At 37.2% G+C, this 26,001-nt stretch overlaps 1 protein-coding gene across 2 annotated transcripts in view; it reads right to left on the bottom strand.

Annotated features, from left to right (window-relative positions):
* Positions 1-26,001, bottom strand: part of ACSS3 (acyl-CoA synthetase short chain family member 3) — a gene marked incomplete at its 5' end in the record, with an annotated part of 191,582 nt that overhangs the window by 84,528 nt on the left and 81,053 nt on the right. For both annotated transcript variants that reach the window (XM_080935711.1, XM_080935710.1), the window contains 2 exons: positions 10,000-10,095; positions 10,177-10,257. In XM_080935711.1, coding sequence (XP_080791837.1) covers positions 10,000-10,095; positions 10,177-10,257 — 177 coding nt within the window. The remainder of the gene's footprint in view (positions 1-9,999; positions 10,096-10,176; positions 10,258-26,001) is intronic.

The raw sequence follows: 26,001 nt of genomic DNA, 5'->3' as shown, positions 1-26,001 counted from the left end.
TGATTATTCTTTCATAAAATGACATGTGCTATTTGCAACTGAATGAATATTTTGTTTGTGAATGTACTCTTGAACTTTAGATGTTTTTTCACATAATAAACTCCAAATCTCCTCATTCTTTGGAGCATTAGCTTTGTTAAGTCAGAATTCATCACTGTGGAAAAACAAAATACCAAGACACTAACTCACTGAAACATCACACCTTTGAAATATTATAAAAATGAAACTTTGATTAAGCTAAGTGACAGATACACATATTTTTAGAAAAATTAGAACTCTGAAAACTATGCCAATGATCTGGTTAAATTATACTATATTAAATTATATTTTGTACATAATATTATAGTTTTAGTACTTAAACACAAAAGTGTAGCTTCCTATGTAAATATTTCTAAATTGAACTAAGACTACTGCCTTTTGTTTCTATGGGATCTAGATTTCAGTATTCAAATAAGTATGGACCAAAACATATTTTCAAAGTATCTATGCTATATAACTTAATTTGTTCTTATCATCAATTTCTAAATAATCCTATAACTACTATATATATAGCATATATAACATATCATTTACAGTATAACATGTAAATGTGACATGAGGTATATGTAAGGATGTGAAAATTGTCTGCACATACTTCACTAGTACACACAAAAATTTGAAAAATTGTCAGTTTTATTATATGGAAGGGATTGTGAAACCATTCTCCCATAGGCAGATGATATTATAAAGTTACTAATTAGTGTAAAAGAATGGTACAAGTTGGAAAATTGTTTTTCTTTTCAATTGCTGTCTTAAACACAGATGAGTATTCTTTTTAAATTAATAATGTTAATTTAACTTTAATCAATTAGGTAAAACTAACCCTGCATTTTATATGTCAATAGAGCTACTTACATTTCCTCTGCTTCCCTGAAGGGACTGTGGAGGCAGAGATGAGAAATATTTTTTGCCCACTGAGTTTAGAGAATGACAGACCCTATTTACAAAGTTATAGGGATCTGGATGATTTAATAGAAGTATAAAAGAAAAGAAAAACAAAAACACTCAGCCTGAGGAAATCAAAAACTGAAATATCAAAGAAGCAGATTGGATAGTTATAAGATGTGGCATTTATCACATGATATTTAAGACCCAGTCTCTTGTGAAAAGGACTAATATCCATTGACAATTAGCATGGAGGTTTAACAGAGGGAACCGGGAGACCTTTAACCACTTGCAGACTTCTGCCCACTTAACTCAGTTTTATGTGGTGTTGGGTGAGGAAAGCAGGAAGCAAGAAACCACAGGAAGAGTCTAAATGTAGGCAGTAAGATGATAACTGATCATTTATGTTATGCAAATGACTGTGTTCTTAAAGGGAGAGGGACTCACTGAAGCTGTGATTTCCTCTTTTAACTTTTATATTGACTATTTTACAGCAGGGTTGCCAGCAAGTATAGAAAGCAAGACAGAATAACAATGGGTCTTTCTCCCACTTTCTTTTGTAGTTAGGTTCTTAGAAAAACTACATTACTGCATTTGATCAGGATAAGGGTGCAGTGAAGATAAAGAGCTCTCTTCCCAGAGATCTGTGTTTTCTACTTTCAGCCAGAAGTACTCACTGTTAACATGTAGCAACTCAATGGGGATTTATATGTTTGCTTTTTTCCCCAAGATTGGGATAAATAAAATTCAGTCTGCAACTTTTTCCTTATATAATTATACCATTTGTAAATGGTAGAGTTTTTGTCATTTCTATCTGATATTTATGTCTTGTATTTCCTCATTATGCTATTTCAAGTAGCAATAAATTCAATATTTTTGCCAACTAGAAACATGGAAAATGACATCGTTGATTTGTCCTCAACTCTAGGGGAAATTACCCAAAGTCTTTGACTAAGTAGGATGATTATGCATTTTTAAGTTACCCTACACCTTTTGTAATGATATAGATGTCTTCTTTTTCATTCAATTGTTACTTACTTTATTTTTTTCAGAGTATTTAATCAACAGATTATTGAAAAGTAAACTAAATGGCTTTATTTTCAATTTGTCTTTTTACTGTGTTTGCATGATCCACATGGTCAAAGAAAAAATATAATTTCAATTATTTTGAATTAGCTAGAGGGATGGGAATGACTCTCACTGACACTTCTAGCAGAGGGGGATATGAGGCCTGATGTGGTCACCTCCTGCAGTCATGTAGGACTCCCAGTGGAGGGATAAGGACAGCAACTTATGGACAATAAATTTGACAAAAATGTACTCTGTCTACAAGATGTTTAGGGGGAAAAATGGAGCTGAGACTAAGGGAATGGTCAACCAATTATTGGTCCCAATTGAGAATCATCACAGGGGAAGAACTACTAATGATACTCTGCTATGTTGTAAATGGGAGCCTAGCATAAGTGTTCTCTGGGAGGGTTCACCGGAGACTCAAAGCCAAGCATCAGATGGATTTCAAGGAATCTTAATGAAAGCCTTGAGGGAAGGATTGAAGAACCTGAAACAGGTCGGAAAACAATAAGGAGACCAACAGAGTGAACTAACCTGAACCCTTGGGAGCTCCCAGAGACTGAGCCTTCAACCAAAAAGCATACTTGGTTAGGATGAAGGCAGCCCACATATGTAGCAAATGTGTAGCTTAGCCTTCATGCGGGTCCCGAAACAATTGGAACAGGTGCTATCCCTGAGTCTGCTGCTTGCCTCCTGTGGACCCTGTTCTAACTGGCTAACCTCATTTGGTCTCAGTGGGAGAGGGTGCACCTAGTTCTGCAGTGAGCTGATGTTCCAGGATGGGTTGATACCTGCAGGGGGAGGGGCACCCCATTATGAGAGAAGGAGCAGGTGAGGGAAGGGCTCAGAGCAGAAGAAGGAAGGGGGCTGAGGTAAAAATATCAAGTGAATTAGCTAAACAGGAATGAAGTGATACATATGAATGTATATGTCTAGGTGTCACAAGACAATAAACATGTTGTATTTTATATTATTGGAAACTTTAAAAATATGTAAACTCTTTTGGAGGTAGGGGACTAGGAAATGTTGATTATTTCTCACTTGACAATGGTTATTTGTACATCACTATTGGTTCAGTTTCTGGTGTCTTAATTATTATTGATAAAGGGTTGATAAAGGGGCAAGGAACGAGAAGAACCAAGGGTGATATAGTCTGGAATAGTGACAAGTGGTCGAAGTTACCTTTCTGAACTATTCCCAGTCCAGTGATTATATGAAATAAGCAACTAGACTCCTAAGTGTGAATCATATTAGAATTCCAAACATAATATGAATTAAACTCAAGGTAATATACTTGTTCAACATAGCTGAGAAGTTTTAGATACATGACAAGAAATGTGGGTAATAAATAAATAAACTAAATAAAAGACATAAAATGCAGATTTAAATCAGTTTAATAGTCAATGTAACAGGAGAAGAAAGAATAATGCACAGATAGAGGCCAGAGTAACCCTGCAAGGAGATTATCTAGGAAATATAAGCAGAATAAAATGCAGCTAATAAAAAAATACTAATAGCCCCAATTTTGGGTCAAAGGAAGAAAAATCTTGACTGGAGCATGCAACAATTTTAAGAGTGGACAGATGCAAATGAGAAACAGAATTCAACTTCATTTCCAAAGTAGAGATGAAGGGCTTAGTGCACAGCATATACTAAAGTGGAAGATTAGGTTTTGACTGCCTTGTGCCTTTGTAAATGTGATTAGGTCTCTGTAGTAGAATGTGATCATTTCTACTGTCGATGATGCTTGATAACACATGTTCACCGGAGCCAACATTAGAAACAGCCTAGATGTCTGTCAACAGAGGAATAGATAAAGAAAGCTTGGTACTTTTACAATGGGAATGTAGTGAGCTGTTTAAAATGAAGGAGTTATATGACGAAATGGACGCAGATAGAAAATTTCATCCTGAGTGAAGTAACAGAGACAGATGTGGTGTGTATTCTCTAAAATGTGGATCTTCACTGCTAAATGCTTCAATACCCAGGCTACAATCTGTATAACCATAGAGGTTGGGTAAAGAGCAAGGGACTGGAGGATGAAGGAGAATCTCCATAGGAAGGGCAAATAAAAGAGACAGCTATAGAGGGGAATAAGGGAACGTGATCAGGCACTACCTGGGGCCAGCAGAAAGAATGGAAACAGGCAACCTCGGGAGGTCGGAGGTTTGAGGGATCTAGAGACCAGGGAGGGGAGAGACCCTTAGGACTCAAAGGGGGTGACATTAGATAAAATGCCCTACAGTGGAGAGAGGGAGGTTGTAGAATCCACCTTCCACTAAAAGACAGGGCATCAAGGATGTGGTTGCCATCTCACAGTCAAAACTCTGACCCATAATTGTTCCTGTCTGAAAGAAGGGCAGGGATGGAAATGGAGAAGAGCCTGAGGAAAAGGAGGTCCAGCAACAGGTCCAAAATGGGATCCAGCTCAAGGGGAGGCTGTGGAAAGCCACGATAGCATTTGCCATCACAAGATGGCGCTGACTTCCATTGCTGCAGCCTGGCCCCTACCTGTAAACAAACTGTGTGCACATGTGCAAGAGTGTGTTCGAGCCAAGTCTTTGCCCACTCCGGGGCGTGCCAGTGAGATCATGAGTAAGCGACCAATTAGATGTGGACACGCAGCCTTGGGGACTATATAGGGGACAGCTCGCAGGGCCTCTTAGTCTTCCTCTTCACGATGCAATAAACGCTTTGCTACAAAAGGATCCTGGTGTTCCGTGTGCGTTCTTGCTGGTGAGACGGTAGCTCGGGACAGGAGGCGCCAAGACCTGACATTACAACTGAGGCTATGGAGTGCTCACAAAAAGGGACTTAACATGACTACCCTCAGAAAGACCCAACAAGCAGCTGACAGAGTCAGATGCAGATATTTGCACCCAACCAATGGTCAGAAGCTGCTGACCCTGTGGATGAATTAGGGAAAAGCTGGAAGAAGCTGAGGAGGAGAGCAACTTTGTAGGAGGACTAGCAGTCTCAATTAACCTGATCCCTGGAGATCTCTCAGACACTGAACCAGCAACCAGGCAGCATACAGCAGCTGATATGAGGCCCCCCAACACATACAAAGCAGGAGACTCCCCAGTCTGGGTTTAGTCAGAGAAGATGCACCTAACTTTCAAGAGACAGGAGTCCTCAGGGAGTGGAGAAGTCTGGTGAGGTGGGGGGTAGAGACACCCTCGAGGAGAAGGGGTTTGGGGGTGGGGATGGGAGGAGGAGGCACAGGATGTGGAACAGTCAGAGGATGGACCAACCAGGAGGGGGATAAAAATCTAGAGTATAAAACTAAAAATAAAGATTAAATAAAAATTTTAAGAAAAGAAGAAATAAGGAAACACTATAGCTTTTAAGAGAGCTTGCATTAATGTAACTAAGAGTATTTCATTAATTCCACAGTCATTACATATTTGATCCTGCACTAATATCTTCTAAATAAAAAGAATATAATAAATAAAATGATCTTATCTTCCATCTTAAAAAAAAAAAAAGGTGGATGCTGAAGATGACAGTTGAGATTTAAACAATAGAATTCAGAGTGGTGCCGGAGAAGAGGGCTTAAAGGGAGACAATTAAATAGGGACATTTAAACTAGGGGCCATTTGAGGGGGTCATATGGAATCCTCATATTGTACAAGCTTCACTGGGTAGACAAACCAAGCTTGTGTGCAGGGCCCATAACCAACAGTAGATTGCCAATAAGAAATGTGCTCAGTGGTATTTTAGGAAAATTTTTATCTCATAATGGGATGAGGTTTCTGTCCACCACTACAGGTCTTTTGCATACATATGGTGGTTTCTGGTTTTGCATTCTTATGGGATTTCTGGGTGTGCTAATGTATGTGTCTCTGCATATATATCTGTTTCTTCTGCTTTTTCTTTGGTGCTGTTTTTCTGTTTGTATTTTTCCTATTCTGGTTTAGGTAGTATTTATATTGTCATCATCATCATCATCATCATCACCATCATCATCATCACCATCATCATCATCATCATCATCGTCGTCATCATCATCATATGTAGAAGAGGATGGCTTTATCTGGCAACAATGGGAGGGGAGGCCCTCGGTCCTTTGATGGCTTGATGTTCAAGTATATGGGGAATGCCAGGGTGGGGAGGTAGGAGGGAGTCGGTGGATGTGGAGGGGGTACCTTCATAGAAGAAGTGGGGTGGGGGTGGGAATATGGGGTGTCTGGAGGGGAAACTAGGAAAGGAGATAAGATTTGAAATGTAAATAAGGAAAATATACAATAATAATAAGAAGAAAAGTATACAGTATAATAATAATAATAATAATGATACAGGTGATGATACCTCTGACAGAACCAAAATGACAAAGGTCTTTGATTCAGCCACCTATGATGTCACTAGACACTTCTGTGAAGTGACACATGGAGTTTGATGAGGCATGGGTTAAGGAGTAGAAAGACAAGGTGCTTAGCAGAGGACTGATTTTCAGGGAGTTTAGCTTGTACAGAAGAAAATAAAGGTCCAAATGTTAGTATGTAATAACTTTTGAAATGGTAAGAAAAAAATCAAAAGAGGTTTTATTTTGAGGTCTGAAAAACAGTAAGATATTATAAGTAAGGAGGATAAAAAAATCCAGAAAATGTATAGATTTGAAATATATCTATTCAGCCATATACCAATGTGTATAGAATCTCTATTCTGGTTTTGAGAACATGATTCGAAGATAAACAGCCAAGCTCTCGTGATAATATTAGCACATATTTTAAATAAACAAGAAAAATAATAGAAAGCCAGTTCAAACTCCGAAACTCATATACTCAGTATTTCAACTCCGAGGTCACCATAAGTGCCATGAAAGCTTACTAATGAATTCTGCTTTGTCACATCTGAATAGGCAATGTCACATTTCAAAGTAAGCATTTGGTGTTAGGCTTTATTTTGTTTTCTCCAAGAGAGCTGACTTAATAAAACCATCAGATGTGTTGCAAGAACATGAGTATAAAGTAAATGTGTTGAGACTGTTTCATGTGTTATATTACGAACTCTAAATGTCTATCAAGTCTGCAGGATATGAAAACACGGTGCAAGAGAAGCAGAATAGTGTGAGATGGTTTAACACTTGCTTCAAAGTCTTTTTTTTCCCCAGAGACAGCAAACTACCCAACTAAAAATGATGGGAGTCTTAAAATGGTGGATTTCATGAAATTAAATAATAGCCTCCTATTTATTTTAATCTGGACAGTTGTTAAGTTGACAGTTCTTAATATAACAAAATACCTAAATGAGCTGATACTTTTTCTTACCTGCTCCACTTATTGATCTGATATTTCTTATCACCTAGAGAAAGACTGCTAATATGGAAGACAGTCTATGATGAGAAGCTGCCCATTTATCTACAGAGTCAGATATTTAACTGGTGCCTGATTAATTCTAAACTATGTCCCCTAATTGTATTAAGAGGCCTTAGTAAAATTCTATAAAGTACAGTAGCTAATAAACCATCCAAGGGTACTTATAAAATACTCATATTAAACATGTTTCAACCAACTACTAGCAATTTCTCCATCGCTTTCTAGGAGTTTAAATAATGAGTTTCTTCCTTACACATCTGAACTAGAAAAAAAATTTAAGCAGATAAAAATTAAGACTATATCATTGCATATGGTGACCATTTTTGTGGTGATCACATGGCAAATTTTGAGGCAAAAGCTATAGACAACTGAAGATCTTCCAATTTCATCTCTATGATAAGGTTTTAATGTATTTTGATATTTCATATTTTTCTTAAATTTTTTACTTGTGCATGTGTGAGTGAGAGGGGGAAGGAAAGAGACAGGGATGAGAGAGAGAGGGCAGAGAGAGGGGAGGAAGAATGTGTACGTGCATTTGTGTAGTTATATGCCTGTGGAAGACAGAAGAAGGTGTTAATATCAGAGGACTGGAGTTACGTGCTTTCATGACCGGCCTGCCATGCATGCTGGGAAAAGCGAATTCCAATTCCTTATAAAAACATTAAACCCTCTTGACCACTGAGGCATCTCCCTTGGTCCTCTTCATTATGTTTTAATTTAAATGTGAATATGTAAAGAGTTCTATATTTTCCGTCCTGTTAGATCTTCCTGAAAATCTGGTATCCTATTAAATATGATACAACATTAGTTAACCAAGCCCGGATGTTTAAAAATTATAAAAAACTACGTTCATTTTTTTTCTAGATGCACACACAGCATGCATGCTTGTATCATGCGATGGATGCAGTAAGAGGACTGCCTGAAGGAGGAGTTAGTTCTCCCCTGTCATGTGTGTTTTGCAGATAGAACTCAGGTCATCAGAACAGAGGGGCTTTGCCTGAGAGCCCAACTTCTAACTAACTCTGTGGTTCCCAGTTCCTTGTGGTGTGGTGACGTCTCCCGTAAAATTACATTTTTGCTACTTCAGAATGGTAATTTTGCTGTTTTAATGAACTGTAATATAAATACCTGGGTTTTTGGATGGTTTGTGGGGGTCATGACCCTCAGGTTGTGAACCGCTGTATGTTGTTGAGCATCTTAAGTCTTTATGTAAGTGGCTGATAGAACAACAGGAAGCAGGCTCCCGAGAGAAACCCTCCAACACACATATAGAAACCTTATTTTAGTGCGACATTAATTATCATATTAGAGTTTTCAAGTCGCTAACCATTCAACTTTGAGTCTAATCACTCTAGATTTCTTTCCCTTTTCACATTCAGTTGTTATTAGAAATCATGTCAAATACGTAATTAAGATAGGCAAAAAATATTTTTTTTGTAAATCCACGGATTTTGTATAAAAAACAAAATGTGGTTCTATAATGATCCCTTTATGATAATGCTTTCGTGGGATTTTAAAATCCATATCTCTTTGAAATTAACATTTACAACTCTCCTGGCATAGCTTTTAGATTTGTTATTGTTACTGTTTTTTTTCTCCAGAATTTTGTTTTTATTGATTTTTTTCACTTGCACAATAAAACAGGTGGTTTTTGTTTCCTTCGTATTTGTTTCCCTTTTGAAATAACTTTTAAGTAAAGAATCTGTAGTGTTGCTTCCACTTGCCATCTGTCTTTCTTTTGTTTTCGTTTTTATTGGTTATTTTATTTATTTACATTTCAAATGTTATCCCTTTTTCCAGTTTCTCCTCCACAAGCAGCCTATTCCCTCCTCCTCCCTCTGCCTCTATAAGGGTACTCCTCCACCTGCCCACCCATTCCTGCCTCAGTGGCCTAGCATTCCCCTATCCTGGCTCAAAAAGCCTCCAAAGGACCAAGGGGCTCCCAGTCCAGTGATGCCCTATAAAGCAATCGTCTGTTTCATATGCAGCTGGAGCCATGGGTACCATGAGTACCCTCTGTGTGTACTCTTTGGTTGGTGGTTTAGTCCCTCGGAACTTTGAGGGTGTGTGTGTGTGTGGGGGGGGGGGGGTCTGGTTGGTTGATGGTCCACAGTTCTTGCTCTATCTTCTCCATTGGTTTTCCCGAACTCAGTCCGATGTTTGGCTGTGTACATCTTCATCTGTCTGGCTATGGTAGAGCCTCGCAGAGAACAGCTATACCAGGCTCCTGCCAGTAAGCACTTCTTGTCAATAGCAATAGTGTTTAGGTTTGGTGTCTGAAGACAGGATGGATCCCCAGGTGGGGCAATCTCTGGATGGCCTTTCCTTCAGTTTCTGCTCTACTCTTTGCATTTCCTTTAACAGTGGGGGAGGGGGAACTGGGAGTACCCACTAGAAAATCCCAAATGCCAGGGAACCAAGAGGTTCCCAAAACCCAGCAGGAAGGACATTAGCTGAAATACCCAACAAAGGGGAGATCAAACCTTGAGAGACATATCCAGTGTGATAGATCTGCCCCCGGTTAAGGGATGGGGCCACCCCCCACTTCAAAAATATGAATCCAGAATTCCTCCTATGAAAAGGACATGCAGAGCCATTGTCTTCCATCAGTACTATCCAAGTCGACTCATCAAGAACAGTCAGTAAAATAAGGGCCCTGTATATAGTATTATTTCTATTTTCTTACCTCATATAAAACTGTTGTGTTTCCGTGTAGAAGAGGCCCATAGCAAATATAGGAATGTCCCACAACCCAGCCTAAGTCAGAAGCTGCCCACCATACCTAAAAATAAATAAATAAAATAAAAATAAAATGTATGTCTTAGCGAAATATCATATGCTATAAATGTCAAATCATGGTTACCTCTCCAGGTTTGAGTCCATATATGGAAGACATTGTCCAGTTCAACATTACAGCATATCCCCCAGTGGGTCTAACCACACCCTGAAAGAGAGGGGAAAATAAAGTTAGCATCTTCAAAAATGTTAAAAGATTCACTGTGTTCATACAACCTCTCTTAAAATTTACAGATTTAAATCATTCAAGATTCTGTAAGCTCCAAATTGCATGGGCTTCTATATAATCGTATTTAAATTGTTATTTAATTCTCTAATAGAAGCCATAGAATGTGTGTGTTCATCATTACTATTTATAGAAAAGCATTGTTATATGACATCCTGACTAGTAGCATATGAAAACATATGATTTCACAGTTATATATAATACAGTTTTAGTGGTGATAAATTGTATCAATATTACATTTTTAAATGCATTAACAAAACAAAACTTGAAACTACTCATACTAAATGCAAATTAAGCTAAATTTAACAAAAACACTAAATGATGTGATTGGTTTAAAATACAGACCAGTAGAAAAACATCCATTCCTTATGATTATGACAATATGCTACTTAGAAGAAACAAAGTTACCTTCTAATTAAGACCTAATTACACTGCTAAGTGGGAATCACACAGAACAATATGGGAGCTGAGCAGTACTTTAATGATGATTTCCAGAACGCTGAACAATGAATCCTGATGAGTTAGCCTTAAGGCTAACAGATGTGTTTTATATTGCATTTGGGGCAAATCAGGACATTGCTCTGTTTTCCCAAATATGTTTCCAGTACCTTCCCTTAACTTTGCAAACTACCCAAACTCAAGAGAGAATATTTGAAACATGGGCACATGAGTCACCAAGATAAGAATGAATGATAAATATAATAATTAGATCTGTTTATCTCACCATCATAAATATTAGCAGTCATGAGTGCCAAAAGACATGGCTATTGAAGTGAGCCAGCAAATGCGCACTGAGTAAAAAGAATAATTTAAAATTCACATGCCCTTCCGAGCAGCTCTGTGTTGTTTGCTTCAAATCATTATGCCACTCAGTGGGCTAAACATGCTCTAATTAATGGATGTTCTCTTAGTTGTATACTTTTTGTATCATTGTGCAATTTTAACACATATACGTGATTGAGGAGGTGGACAAGAAAAACATGAATAAAACTCACTGACTTTGCTGTAGTATCTCCTATTATAGTTGCACCCCGCAGGTTCCACCAATGAAATGCCGGCGTCTAACTGTGGAACATATTGAATCTACCAACAGTACCTGGTCTCTTGGCAAGTATCAGGTGCGGCTGTATTGTTATTGGAGAGCCATTTTTATGTTGTACAATGCAATTAACATGCAGCTGGCGCTCGTGTTCATATCGGGAATATTAGAAATTATAAACCCCTTTTCTATAACCACTCAATAAAACTTGGTCACCACATTCAGATCCTCTAGATGAACTGTATCCTATCTTCCGTTGCTAATTAGTTTCAAGGAAAACAAATTGGTTTTTTTTACGATCTAGGAACTTAACGTTTTAGGTATTAATGATTTTTTTCTAAAATTTTGAAAAGGAAACATCGTACATTTTCTTTTGTATACTATGTTTTCACATATTACAGTAGAGAACACTATTTAATTCCAGCAATGATTTCAACTATGATGCTGTAGAAGTTTCTTTTCACTACTCATAACACAGCATTTTATTTTAACTTATTTAAAAAAAATACTTTATGAGAGCAGTTTTTATATTCTGATATTCCTTTTTATTTAAACCAGCCTTGTAAAACTATTTTAACAGTTATTCAAAATATGTGAGATATAACCATCAGCCCTTAGGTTACATTTGAAAAATGGAGACAATTGTTTATGAAAAGAAGAGAAACAAAGGTGATCAGATTTTAAGCTCAGCATTCAGGAGAAATTCTAATAAGGTTGGCGAAGTGCCTGACACCTTCACATTCAGGGATTCTTGAGCACAGAAGGTTCCTAAAGTGTAGTTTATTTTTCCTTACCCTTTATCTAAAGAAGCATTAATATGTGGGACATAGTACTTTGCCTGATGTTCATGAAAAGGGTGTTCTTAATTTTATTTTTTAAAAATTTCATTCAGATTCTATGTTTTAGATCATGCTCTACCCGCCCCCCAGTTCTTCCAAGTTCCTCCACGCCTTCTCCCCCATCCAGTTTATGTTTTTTTTTTTATCTCAGACTGTCATTCAAATATTCAATTTTAAAAAAACAGAAAAATCAGAAACATACACACAAAAAATAGACCCACAAAAGCAAAAATCAAAATAAAGAAACAAAAGACTGAGACAAAAATACAAATATCAAAACAAAGGAAAAGGACATAAAACATCTTCAGAAATACAACTGAGTTCATTTTGTGTTGCCCAACGACTTGTAGGCATGCATCCTGCTCTGTGGTGTGGTTGATAAACCCAGTACAGTAGATTCCACTGCAGAAAAATGAGTTCCCTTTTGCCCATGGATACCAATTGCAGATAGCCTCTGTTAGGTTTGTAATCCAGTGTGCATTTCCACCTCTCATTGCTGGGACCCTATCTGCTTTGAACCTGAGTAGGTCTCATTGCATACAGTCTCCGTGAGTTTATATGTATATCATGCTTTCTAAGTCAGGAAGATGCTGGTTCCTTGGAGTCATACACTACCCCTAACTTTTAAAATCTTTCCATCCCCTTTTGACATAGATGGCTGAGCCTCGAAAGGATGGGTTCAATGAAGGTATCCTATTTAGGACTAAGGACTCCAATTTTTCTCACTTTCTGCATATTTCCCAATTGCCGGTCTCTGTGTTAATTGCAATCTAGTGCAAAAAGAAGCTCCTTTGTTGGGGGTGAAGTGAGATATTCATTTATAGATATAAGAACATGCCACTTTAAATCATATTGTTACTATATTTCTTTAACAAAAAAAAAAAATTAGTCTTTACCCTAAGCCCATGACATACCTAGTATCAAGTTCTTGGCTATATTAGCAGTATTGATTATGGGGCCCATGTCATAAAATAGGCCTTCAATAAAATATAAAAAAATAAATATTGGTTACTCCCAAAATCTTTGTTCTGCTATTGCATCAGTTTATCTTTTAGGCAGGTCATAGAATTAGTAGCTGTTGATAATGATAGTTACATTTTTTTCTCCAGTAGCATTCACGTTTACAATATTCAATAAGGGTAAATCTTCTAGTTAGGCATGAAGTAGAATTCTCCATAAAAATGACATATGTACGTGCTATCACAGTGCTTTTGCATTGTGTCAAGGAATTATTTATTAACATTAGTGACTAAAATTTTAAATGGTATAATTTAATGTCTAGATATTATGAAGAGGAAACCTGTACAACTAAGTATTAATGCAATACTAAAACCTACAAGATAAATTTAAACTATAAAAATGTATTACTCTATAAAATGACTATTTCTTGTCATAATACTCACAAATTTATTGTAAAAATTAATCAATAGTTAAGCCTACGTTACCCTAAAGAAGAAAAAGACAAACCATGAATCATAGCCATTAAACTTATAAAGGTTAAATCAAGATCATGTAATCTCTTTAAACAGCCTTATAACCCCTAAAGAAATAAAAGCAGCCATTTAAAGTAGCCCAACTTAAAAATTTTTTATGGCCAGATGGTTTCAGTGGAGAATTTTACTGTACTTTTAAAGGAGAATTAATTTCAATACACCTCAAAGTATTTCACAAAATAGGGTTTCTTCTGAACACTGTTAAAGTTTCTCTACAAGACCATAGCCAACCTAATAATAAAACCATAGAAAGACTCAACCAAAGACAGAGAGAGAAAAAGAGGGAGAGAGAGAAAAAGCGACACAGAGAGTTACAGAGAATTTCAGACTGATTTCCTTTATGAATATTGATGCAAAATACTCAATAAAGTATATACACACCATATCCAGGAAGACATCACCCATAAAGACGAAGAAGGCTTCATCCCGGGGATGCAGGGATAGTTCAAGACATAAAAATTCATCAAACTAATCCACCATATAAACAAACTGATAGAAAAAAAAATCACAGGTTGATAAAACCCAACACCCCTTCATGTAAAAAAATTAGAAAAATCAGGGCTAAAAGGCACATAACTAAACATAATCAAAATATAATACAGCAAGTTAATACCAAAATCAAAACAAATGGAGAGAAACGTAGAGCAATTCCACAAAACTGAGAAATGAGACAAGGCAGCCCACTCTCCTTTTATCAGTTCAATATATTACTTGAAGTTCTAGCCAGAGAAACAAGACTAAAGGAAATTAAGGGGATTCAAATTGGAAAGGAAGAAGTGACAGTATCACTCTGTGTAGATTATATAATAGTATATACACAAACAACCTTAAAAATTCTACCAGAGGTAGAAACACCTTCAGCAAAATGGCTGGGTATAAAATTAACTCAAAGTAATTATTAGCCCTCCTTTATATAAAGAGTAAATGGGCTGAGAAAAAAATTTAGAGAAACAACACTCTTCACAACAGCCTTGAATAATATAATATATTTTGGTGTAACTATAACCAAGCAAGTGAAAGATCTGTAATGACAAGAATTTCAAGTCCCCGAAGAAAGACAATGAAGGAGACCTCAGAAGGTGGAAAGTACACCCATGCTCATAAAGATATAGGATTAACATAGTGGAAATGGCCATTTACCAAAAAAAAATCTAAAATATTTACTGCAATCCCACTCAAAACTTCAATATAATATTTTATAGACCTTGAAAGAACAATTCATATAGAAAAACAAAAATGTAGCCAGCCAAAACAATGCTGAACAATAAAAGAATTTAGGGAGGAATCAACATCTCTGATCTCAAGCTGTACTACAGAGCAATAGTTATAAAAATTGCAGGGCCTTGGTACAAAGACATATCAACTGATTAATGTAATGGAATTGATAATCTGGAAATAAATCAATGTACCTATGGATACTTAACTTTTGATAAAGAAGCCAAAAGCTTACAATGGAAAAGTTAAAGTTTCATCAACAAATGATATTGAACAAACTGAAAATTTTCATGTAGAATGAAAATAGATCTAAGTTTATCACCCTGTAGAAAACTCAAGTCAAAATAAATCAGGGACCTAAATATAAAACCAGATACAATGAATCTTATAGAAGATAATGTGGAAAACAATCCTGAAGACATTGGTACAGGAGGGAATTTCCTAAAAAGCACTACAAATGGTTTACACTCCAAGTTCAACCTAAGATAAATGGGACTTAAAGAAACTGCAAAGCTTTGATAAGGAAAATACACTTTCTTTTTTGTTTGTTTGGGGTTTTTTTTTGTTTGTTCTTACAACTTTATTTTTATAAAAGATAAAGATACATGTACAGATTTTTAAAAGTATTTTGGCATAAAACGATATGAATTTATTTTTGTCAGTACTTGATTTGATAGTATGCATTGAAATCTTACGAGTTACCATAAACATGAAGTACATGTAAAACAAGTTAACATAGAAATAATCAAAGTTTTTTGGATTGTATAGATTAAAAATCATGATTTTTAAATACCAAAAATTACCACAAGACTATCTCCTGGGCTCTTGAGTTATTAATGATGCCTTTCTTTTTTTGAGCTTCATATGATGTGTGAGTTGTTTCTTGGGTGTTCAGAGCTTTCTAGGGCTAGTATCAAATTATCAGTGACTGCATATTATGTCTGTTCTTTTGTGAGTGGGTTATCTCACTTAGAATGATTTTCTCTAGATACATCCATTTTCCTAGAAATTTCATAAAATCATTGTTTCTAATAGCTGAGTTGTCCTCCATTATGTAAATATACCACAATTTTTGTATCCATTCATCTACTGAAGGACATTTGGGTTTTTTCCAGTTTCTGGCTATTATAAATAAGGTTGCTGTGAACATGGAGGAGCTTGTGTCCTTATTGTATGTTGGAGAATCTTTGGGGTATATGCCCAGAAGTGGAATAACTGGGTCTTCAGATAGAACTATGTCCAATTTTCTGAGGAAGCGCCAGACTTATTTCCAGAGTGTTTGTACCAGCTTACAACCCCACCAAGAATGGAGGGGTGTTCCTCTTTCTCCGCATCCTCACCACCATCTGCTGTCATTTGAGGTTTTGATCTTAACCATTCTGACTGGTATGAAGTGTAGTCTCAGGGTTGTTTTGATTTGCATTTCCCTAATGACTATGGATGTCCAGCATTTCCTTAGATGTTTATCAGCCATTGAATATTCCTCAATTGAAAATTCTTTCTTTAGCTCTGTACCCCATTTTTTAAAATATTGAACAACTTTATTTAAAAAACAAAGATAAATGTACAGATTTTAAGCACTTATGCAAAATAGTATGTGAATACATTTTCAGTATTTTATTTTTTAAATGATTAATAGTATGCATTAAAATCTTACTAGTTACATTGAGCATAAACTACATGTAAAACGAGATGTAACCTAGAAATAGTTAAAGTTTTCTTGGTGTGTAAAGATTAAGCATAATGGTTTTTTCTTTTCTTTCTTTCTTTTTTTTTTTTCTTGAAATTTATATAGTCTGTGAGTAGTTTCTGGGGTGTTCAGAACTTTCTGGGGTTAGTATCCAATTATCAGTGACTGCATATTATGTCTGTTCTTTTGTGACTGTGTACCCCATTTTTTAATAGAGTTGTTTGATTCTCTGGTGTCTAATTTCTTGAGTTCTTTGTATACCTTGGATATTAGGCCTCTATCAAATATGGGGTTGGTAAAGATCTTTTCCCAATCTGTGGGCTGCATTTTGTTTTCTTGACAGTGTCCTTAGCCTTACAGAAACTTTGCAATCTCATTAAGTCCCACTTGTCTATATTTTACCTCAGGGTACAAGCCATTGGTGTTCTGTTCAGGAAATTTTCTCCTGTGCCTATGAGTTCTAAGGTTTTCCCTACTTTCTCTTCTAATAATTTCAGTGTACCTGGTTTAATGTGGAGATGGTTGATCAACTTGCACTTGAGCTTTGTACTAGGGGATAAGAAAGGGTATATTTTCACTCTTCTATATGCTGATTGCCAGTTGGACCAACACCATTTGTTGAATAGACTGTCCTTGTTCCATTAAATGTTTACAGCTCCTTTGTCAAAAATTAAGTGACCATATATATGAGAGCTCATTTCTGGATCTTCTATTCTATTCCATTGGTCCACGTGCCTATTTCTGAACCAGTAACATGCAGTTTTCAGCACAATTGCCTTGTAATATAGTTTGAGGTCAGGGATAGTGATTCCCACAGATGTTTTCTTGTTTTTGAGGATGGATTTCGCTATTCTAGGTCTTTTGTTATTCCAGATGAAATTGTATATTGCTCTTCCCAACTCTATGAAGAATTGGGTTGGAATTTGGATGGGATTGCATTGAATGTGTAGATTGCTTTTAGTAAGATGGACATTTTTACAATGTTGATCCTTCTAATCCATGAACATGGGAGATCTTTCAATTTTCTGAGATCTTCCTCGATTTCATTCTTTAGAGATTTGAAGTTTTTGTCATACAGGTCCTTCACTTGCTTAGTTAGAGTCACACCAAGGTATTTCATATTGTTTGTGACTATTTGAAGGATATCTTTTCCCTAATTTCTTTCTCCACATGTTTGTTCTTTGAGTAGAGGAAGGCTACTGATTTGTTTGAGTTAATTTTGTACCCAGCCACTTTGCTGAACTAGTTTATCAGCTGTAGAAGTTATCTTGTGGAATATATGAGGTCATTTAAGTACACTCTCATGTCATCTGCAGTGATGTTCTGACTTCTTTATTTTCAATTTGTATCCCTTTGATTTCCTTTTGCTGTCTAATTGCTCCAGCCAGGATTTCCAGTACTATGTTGAGTAGGTAGGGGGAGAGTGGGCAGCCTTTGTCTAGTCCCTGATTTTAGTAGGATTGCTTCAAATTTCTCACTGTTAAGTTTGACATTAGTTATTGGTCTGCTGTACATTGCTTTTATTATGTTTAGGTATGGGCATTGGATTCCTGTTCTTTCCAAGACTTTTAAGATGAAGGGGTGTTAAATTTTGTCAAATGCTTTCTCAGCATCTAGTGAGATGACAATGTGGTTTTTTACTTTGAGTTTGTTTATATGATAGATTACATTGATGGATTTCTACATATAAAACCATCCCTGCATCACAGGGATGAAGCCTACTTGATCATGGTGAATGATCATTTTGATATGTTGTTGGATTCCGTTTGCAAGGATTTTGTTGAGTATTTTTGCATCAACATTCATAAGTATGATTGGTCTGAAGTTCTCGTTCCCTGGAGGGTCTTTGGGTGGTTTAGGAATGAGGGTTATTTTGGCCTCTAAAAATGAGTTAGGTAGTGTTCCACCTCTTTTTTTTTTTTTTTTTTTTTTTGGTTGGGAGGCTTTTGATGACTGCTTCTATTTCTTTAGGTGTTATGGGATTATTTAGATGGTTTACCTGGTACTAGTTTAACTTTAATATCTGGTATGTGTGTAGGAATCCATCCATTTTCTCCAGGTTTTCCAGGTTCGTTTAGTATAGGCTTTTGTAGTAGGATCTGATTATTTCTTGTATTTCTACACTTTCCGTTGTTATGTCTCCACTTTCATTTCTGATTTTGTTAATTTGGATACTCTCTTTTTGCCCTCTTGTTAGTCATAAGTACCATATAGAGGAATGGAACTAAAAGGCAGGAGGAATGAGGAAGGGAAGGAGGGTTCAGGATCAGATATGAAGAAGAATAAGAGAAATGGCTAGATGGCAAGAAATGAATGGAAGTTCTCAACTGACAGGAGTCAGAAGGTAGGGAGCATCTCCAGGATGAGACAGAGAGACATGGGATGAATCAATGAGGTTGACCTTAGCTGTGACTCACTACATTGGAGATATGAAACATGAAGAGCTCACCTCCTGTACCCAGACAGGGACCCCAGTAAAAAGAAAGGGACACCAATTCATCCACCTAACTTTCTACCCAAAATTTATCCTGTCTACAATAAATGCATGGATGAGGAATGAAGCAGAGACTAAGGAAATGTCCAAGCAGTAACCAGCCCAACTTGAGATCTATCCCATGGGTAAACCCTAGTCCCTAACAGTATTAATGGTACTCTCTTATGCTTACAGACAGGAACTTGTCCTCTGAGAGTCTCCACCCCACAGCTGACTCAGATACAGACACCCAAAGTCAAAGAGTAGATGGGGATGGGGACTCTTAAGGAGGAAAAGGAGAAAAGATTGTAATGGGGATAGGAACTCCACGGAAAAACCAACAGTCAACTAACCTAATACCTTGGGTTCTCAGAGTCTGAACCACCAACCAAAGAACATACACCAGCTGGACCTAGGCCTAACTACCCAGATGTACAAATATGCAGCTTGTTCTTCCTGTGTGGTCTTCAACAAAACAGGGGCTATCCCAAAACCTGATGGCTGTGATTGCGATATGTTCTTTTAGCTGGGCTGCCTTGTCTTTCCTCACAGGAAGAGGAAGAGCCTAGCCTTGCAGAGAGTTGCAGTGTCAGGGTCTGGATATACCCAGGAGCACCCACCCATTCAGAGGAGAAGGGGGTGGGGATGGGGGATAGGGGAAGAATTGTGGAAGGAGTGACTAGGTAGGAGGCAGTGAGCAGGATAGAAAGTGAATACATAAATAATAAAATTAAATTTAAAAACTAGTCAACAGGAGTTCATTAATCAACTATAGTTATGTTATTAGGCCAGGCATCCTAAAATATTCAGACAATAGATTCTAAACTTCTGGGACGTCTTAATGAGGTAGAAAATAAGGAGCAATACAGACTTATATTCACAATGTGGATATTTTATAAGTTCAGAAATAATAAAAGAAAGAAATATTAGGTTTTAAAAGACATCACTATAAATATTAACTTACTGATAAAACAGGGAAAGAAGTATGACTTTTTTCTTTCCTATAACCATGGTGGTCAGTAACAATAACTGCAGTGTAAAGGAGAAATATTGTTTAGACTCAGAAATCTAACTCATTGCATTATAATCAAGAGAAATTAATTAGTATCTAAAAATAAATTTTTCAAAAAGTGATTTTTTTTTTGCTACATTTCCTAGGCTCATCTGAAACACCTGAGACCAAGCAACCCTCCTTCCTTTAGCCTCAAATACCAGAAACAATTGGTGTGTTTGTCAAGCCTGGTTCTAAAGAGGATAATTTTAAAGTAAATATTACATATTGTGGTTAAGGTACAAGTATTTATTCAAGAATAATGTTTCTCTTTTAAAGGCAAGTTCAAGGTATTTTAGTCTTTTTGGTGCCTGTTATCACTTTCTGCCAGTGTGTCTGCTCCATCTTAAATGTAAAAGCCTTAGTAATCTAATGGAATCTCAGAAAGGCCCCATGTAGTACCAACATTCTGGACTTTGCAGGATCAGAGGTAAACTTTATGATGTAGAAAAGCTGAAAACTCTTCATGTGATTCTATGTGGTTCCACTGGGCCTCAAACCCAGGACCTTCTGCATGTAAAGCAGATGGGATAACTCCTGCACTATGGTCCTGTGAAGGCTTGATAGCCAGCAGTAGGGGAATACTAGGGGAGTAAAGCAAGAGTGGGTAGGTGGGTGGGGAAGCAGCCTCATAGAAGCAGGAGGGAGGGAGGTAAAATAGGGAATTTCAGAGGGGAAACAGAAAGGTGGATAATATTTAAAATGTAAATAAATAAAATAACAAAAAAACCACTAAAAAGAAAATAACCAGAAAAGTGATTAAGCACCTGTACCAACAGGACAATAGTGTGAGAGAAGTTCTTTTTTATTTCCAGGAGAAATCTTTCAAAGTCACAGAACTTAGTGAAGCATCATAGAAGAGATGGAATGTTTCCATCTGAGATATTTCATCAAATATCAAAAATCTCTAGTTACAGGTTCTTATGGACTCCAAGACTATCCTTGCAGAATATTCTTTAGCAGCTCTGTAATTTCTTTATTGATCTGCACAACTGAGTTAAGGAGCTAAGATGTAGCAAGTTCAGTACTTTACCAGCAAGAATTGTGCTGGAGATGGAAAAATGGCCATTTATTTGTATTACTCTGGCTCTCTCTCTCTCTCACCTGTTCCCTTAGACACAGAGAGAAACAAGTCTACACAGTAGGAACAACATTTACAAAAGTGCTGAAAATGTAAAAAAAAAAAAAAAAAAAAAAAACTTTATCTACATCTTTCCTCCCCTGCCTTAATTTCAGCCCCATCTTTCTGCTTGTGCTTCTCCATTATTCTTTTTTTGGGGGGGGGGTGGGGGGCATTGGAACCTTTTTTTTTTTTTTTTTTTTTTTTGATCACCAGAATCTTTCTAAGGTAGCAAACTTGAATGGAGGTAAAGTTGATCATCATTAAATGCTCTTGAATGCAATCATGAGTGACAGACAGAATATGAAAACCACAACAAAATTAACTTGTTTGAGAAGTAGGTTAGCCATAGATGCTTAAATATTGACAGTAGCCAACAGGTGAGCCTCTCAACCAGCTCCCAGTCAACTCTGGAGTTGGTACATGTAGATGCAAATACAACCCTGACTCACATCTGCAAATTCAACCAAAGAACTGACTATCCAATATAGACCTAATGTATGCATATAAGATACAGAATCTCGAGGGAGGATATGAGATGTGCGTAGGTGCCAATAGGTATAGACACACACGAGTTACAGCACATACAGAGAGGTCGAAAGAAACTTTCTGCTGTTGATCCTTGCCATCTGCTTTATTTGAGACAAAGTGCTGCTGTTCACTGATGCTCTGCCCAGACTCACAGATGGGTGAGCTTTCAGTACTTCTGTCTGCCTCCCACCTCTAGGGAGACACTCCAGGATTACAGAGCCATGTGCTCTCCTGGTGTAGCTTAATATGTGGAATCTGGGAATCTGACCTCGAGTCATCAGACTTGTGTGACCAGAAACTTACCCACTGAGCCATTCCCCAGCTCAAGAGTGTTTTAAAACACTTTAAGTACTTCAAAGTACCATTTTTTTTCCCTAAGGAAAAAAATGCTGCATGGTGGAATAAAATTTATAGTACAATGTTCCATTACTGCAAATACACTCATCTTATGTTCATGGTTTCTAACATAATTAATTTTTATTATAACTTTAAAATGATATAAGAATTAGAGGCATAAAAAAGAAGGCTATGAAACAGACCAACTACAGAGAAATTGTCCACCAAATACCCTGAAGTCCTGCTTCGGTCATAAATAATAAAACTGCTTGGAATTAAAGCAGTTGGGCTATATTCTGAGACAGTCACTGATATATAAACTGTATATTAAAATTCCTAGTTGCCACCTGTGCCAGGTACCAGAGCCCTGGAGCTGGAACCAATCCTACACAGCCAACATTTCAGTTGCGGCTAGATTCCCTAGGGATTCTGGCACACCCAGCTTCACAGGAATGACCCTAAACCATGCCCCCAAACTCTGTATATCTCGACCCCTTTGATCCAAGAAGCAGATTCTCAGTCCAGCCAGAGACCTGCATGCCTTCCAGTTCTTGCCTGTGCCAGGGAACAGAGCCCCAGCACTGGACTGGAATTCACAGAGCCCACACAACTATTGATAAATTCTGATATTTCCAGAATCATAGGATAACAGGATCACAGGATCACAGAGACAGGGAGGCCAGATAACACCAGAGATAACCAGATGGCTAGAGGCACACATGAGAACATAAGCAACAAAAACCAGTATGATTTGGCAACATCAGAGCCCAGTTCTTTCACCACAACAAGTATTGGATACCCCAACATGCTTACAAAGCAAGATTCAGGTCTAAACTCTCATTTCATGAAGATAGTAGAGGACTTTAAGAAGGACATAAATAACTCCCTTAAAGAAATACAAAAATGAAACAAAACAAAACAAAAAACAAACAGAACCCACAAGTAAACAAGTAGAAGCCCTTAAGGAAGAAATGCATAAATAAATCTCTTTTAAAAATAAAGGAGAAAGCAATCAAACAGGTGAAGGAACTAAACAAAACCATCCAGGATCTAAAAATGAAAATAGAATCATTAAAGAAAACCCAAAGGGAGACAGCTACAGAGATGAAAAATCTAGGAAAGAGAACAGGAGTCACAGATTCAAGCATCACCAATAGAATACAAGAAATAAAAGAGAGAATCTCAGAAGCAGAAGATAGAATAGAGCATGCTGACATAAGAGTCAAGGAAAAGGCAAAAATCAAAAAGCTCCTATCTCAAAACATTCAAGAAATCTAAGATAGAATGAAAAGACAAAACCTGAAAATAATAGGAATATAAAAGAGTGAAGATTCCCAACTCAAAAGGCCAACAAACATCTTCAACAAAATTAGAGGAAAAAAAAAAAAAACCCTTGCCTAACCTAAAGAGATGCCCATAAATGTACAAGAACCCTACAGAACACCAAACAGATGAGACCAGAAAATAAATTCCTCCTGTCACATCATAATTAAAACACCAAATACACAGAAAAAAGAAAGAATTTTGAAGGCGGTAAGGGAAAAAGTAAGTAACATATAGAGGCACACCGATTAGAATTACACCAGACTTCTCCAAAGAAACTATGAAAGCTAAAAGATCCTGGGTAGATGTCATATATTAAGAGAACAAACATGCCAGTCCAGGATACTATACTTAGGAAAACTGTCAGTTACCATGGAGAAACCAAGATATTCTAAGACAAAACCAAATTTAATCAATATCTTTACACAAGCACAGCCCTACAGAGAACAATAGAAGAAAACGTTCAACACAGGGAGGGAAACTACACCCAAGAAAAAGCAAGAAATTAATCTTTTTACAACAATCCCAAAATAAGAGAAACACACAAACATAATTCCACCTCTAATAACAAAAATAACAGGAAGCAGCAATCACTGGTTCTAATTATCTCTCAACATCCATAAGCTCAATTCTCCAATAATAAGAAATAGACTAACAGAATGGATACATAAGTAGGATCCAGCATTTGGCTACATAAAAGAAGCACACCTCAGAGTCAAAGACAGACATTACCTCATAGTAAAAGGATGGGAAACATTTTTCTAAGAAAATGGTCTTAAGAAACAAGCTGGAGTAGCCATCCTAATACCTACCAAAAGAAACAAAAAGTACTATACAAAAAAATCAACAGAACTAGGAGCTGGTCTTTGAAATGTTCAGAGAGAGAAGGGGGACATAGATCCTGTAGACACCTTCTCTACAGATAGGCACAGTCCCTGGTTGAGAAATTGGGATACGTACCCATCTCAAATTTTTTAACCCAGAAATGTTCCCATCCAAATGAAGAACAGGGACAAAAAGTGTAACAGAGACTCAAGGAAGGGCCAACCAGGGACTACCCTATGAACCATGTCTGCAGACACCAAACTGTTGTTCTGGTTAAGAGATGCTAACTGACAGAAACCTAGTGTGGCATTTCCTGAGGAAGTCCAGCCTGCAACTGACAAATGCAGATGAGGATTGATTCTGGGAGCCAGCCATTGGACTAAGCTCTGGGAACCTGGTGGGGGAGCTGGCAGAAAGACTGACTAGAGGAGCAAAGGGTGATTGTAACCCCAATGGAAGAACAACATAGGCTGGCCTGACCACACAGTTTTTCCAGAGTTTAGACCACCAACCAAGGAGTGATCCATGGCTCCAGGTATCTATGTAGCAGAGGATGGCTTTGCCTGACAGCAATGGAAGGGTAGGGCCTCGGCCCCCATGGAGGTTTGACGCCCCAGCAGAGAGGGATGCAAGAGTGGTGGAACAAAAGTGTGTGGGTGGATGATATAGGCGAAGGGGAGGGGAGAGTGAGGACGTGGGATGGGGGTTTGGTGGAGTGGTAACCGGGAAGTGGGACATTATTTGAGATTTAAATGAATGAAATGACTAATAAAATACAAAAAAAGTTAGTGTAATAGAGGTCAAGGATACCAAATATTTGCAAATCTTACATCTCTGGAAAGGAAGAAAAATATATTTGAGGGTCTAAGAGCTATATTTCCATTTCTTGTGCAATAATTCCCTATTAATTGAGACAATTTGTTCTGCAAGAAAGAGGAGGGTCATAACCATAAGGAACCTAATAAAAATTTAAAAAGTCCAAGGGCTTAGAAATTTATAAGACTCAAAGTCTTAATTCACAAAGTAACAGACAGTAGGCAATTGCTAGAGGAAAAGGCATTCTCTAGTAGAGCTGCCTACAAATTGTGCAGGGAGCTCCAAGCATTCTGAGTTCATGAGTTGTCACTCATGTGACAGTGGACTTTTGGCAATGTTGCTAGCTGCCTTGACAGAACATGTGCTCCATGGAACAACCTATAAGAAATTAATTAGTTCCACATCATAGACTTAGCACAGATTGTTTCTTTGCTCTCTCACCAGTGCCTGGTCTGAGGAAATAAACATTTGTTTTTTTTTATCTCTTTCCCAAGTGGTACATAATGTAATTGGTAACTAGACAGTTACTGACAGAACCAAAGGTTTGCTGTGGAGAGGAAATTGCATGGCCATTACAATAAGTTAGAGAACATGCAATGGAGGATAATTAATCCATAGGTAGATTATTTGTGAACGCAATATTTGTATAGCTACCTGTCTTAGGGTTTTTATTGTTGTGAGAAGATACCATAACCATTGCAACTCTTGTAAAGAAAATATTTGATTGGGACTGGCTTACAGAGATTTAGTTAATTATCATGTTGGGAAACATGGCAGAAACATGGCTGGGGAGGTAGCTTGTAGTTCTACATCTTGATCAGCATATAGCAGGGAATGAACTTGCTTGAGCTTCTACGATCTCAAAGCTCACCCCCTAGTGACACACTCCCTCCACTAAGGCTACACCTACTCAAA

The sequence above is a fragment of the Micromys minutus genome, assembly GCF_963924665.1.
Source record: "Micromys minutus genome assembly, chromosome: 22".
In the NCBI taxonomy this organism is placed as follows: Eukaryota; Metazoa; Chordata; class Mammalia; order Rodentia; family Muridae; genus Micromys; species Micromys minutus.
Note: the sequence above shows the minus strand (reverse complement) of the source record. Positions and strands in the feature narration are given on the sequence as shown.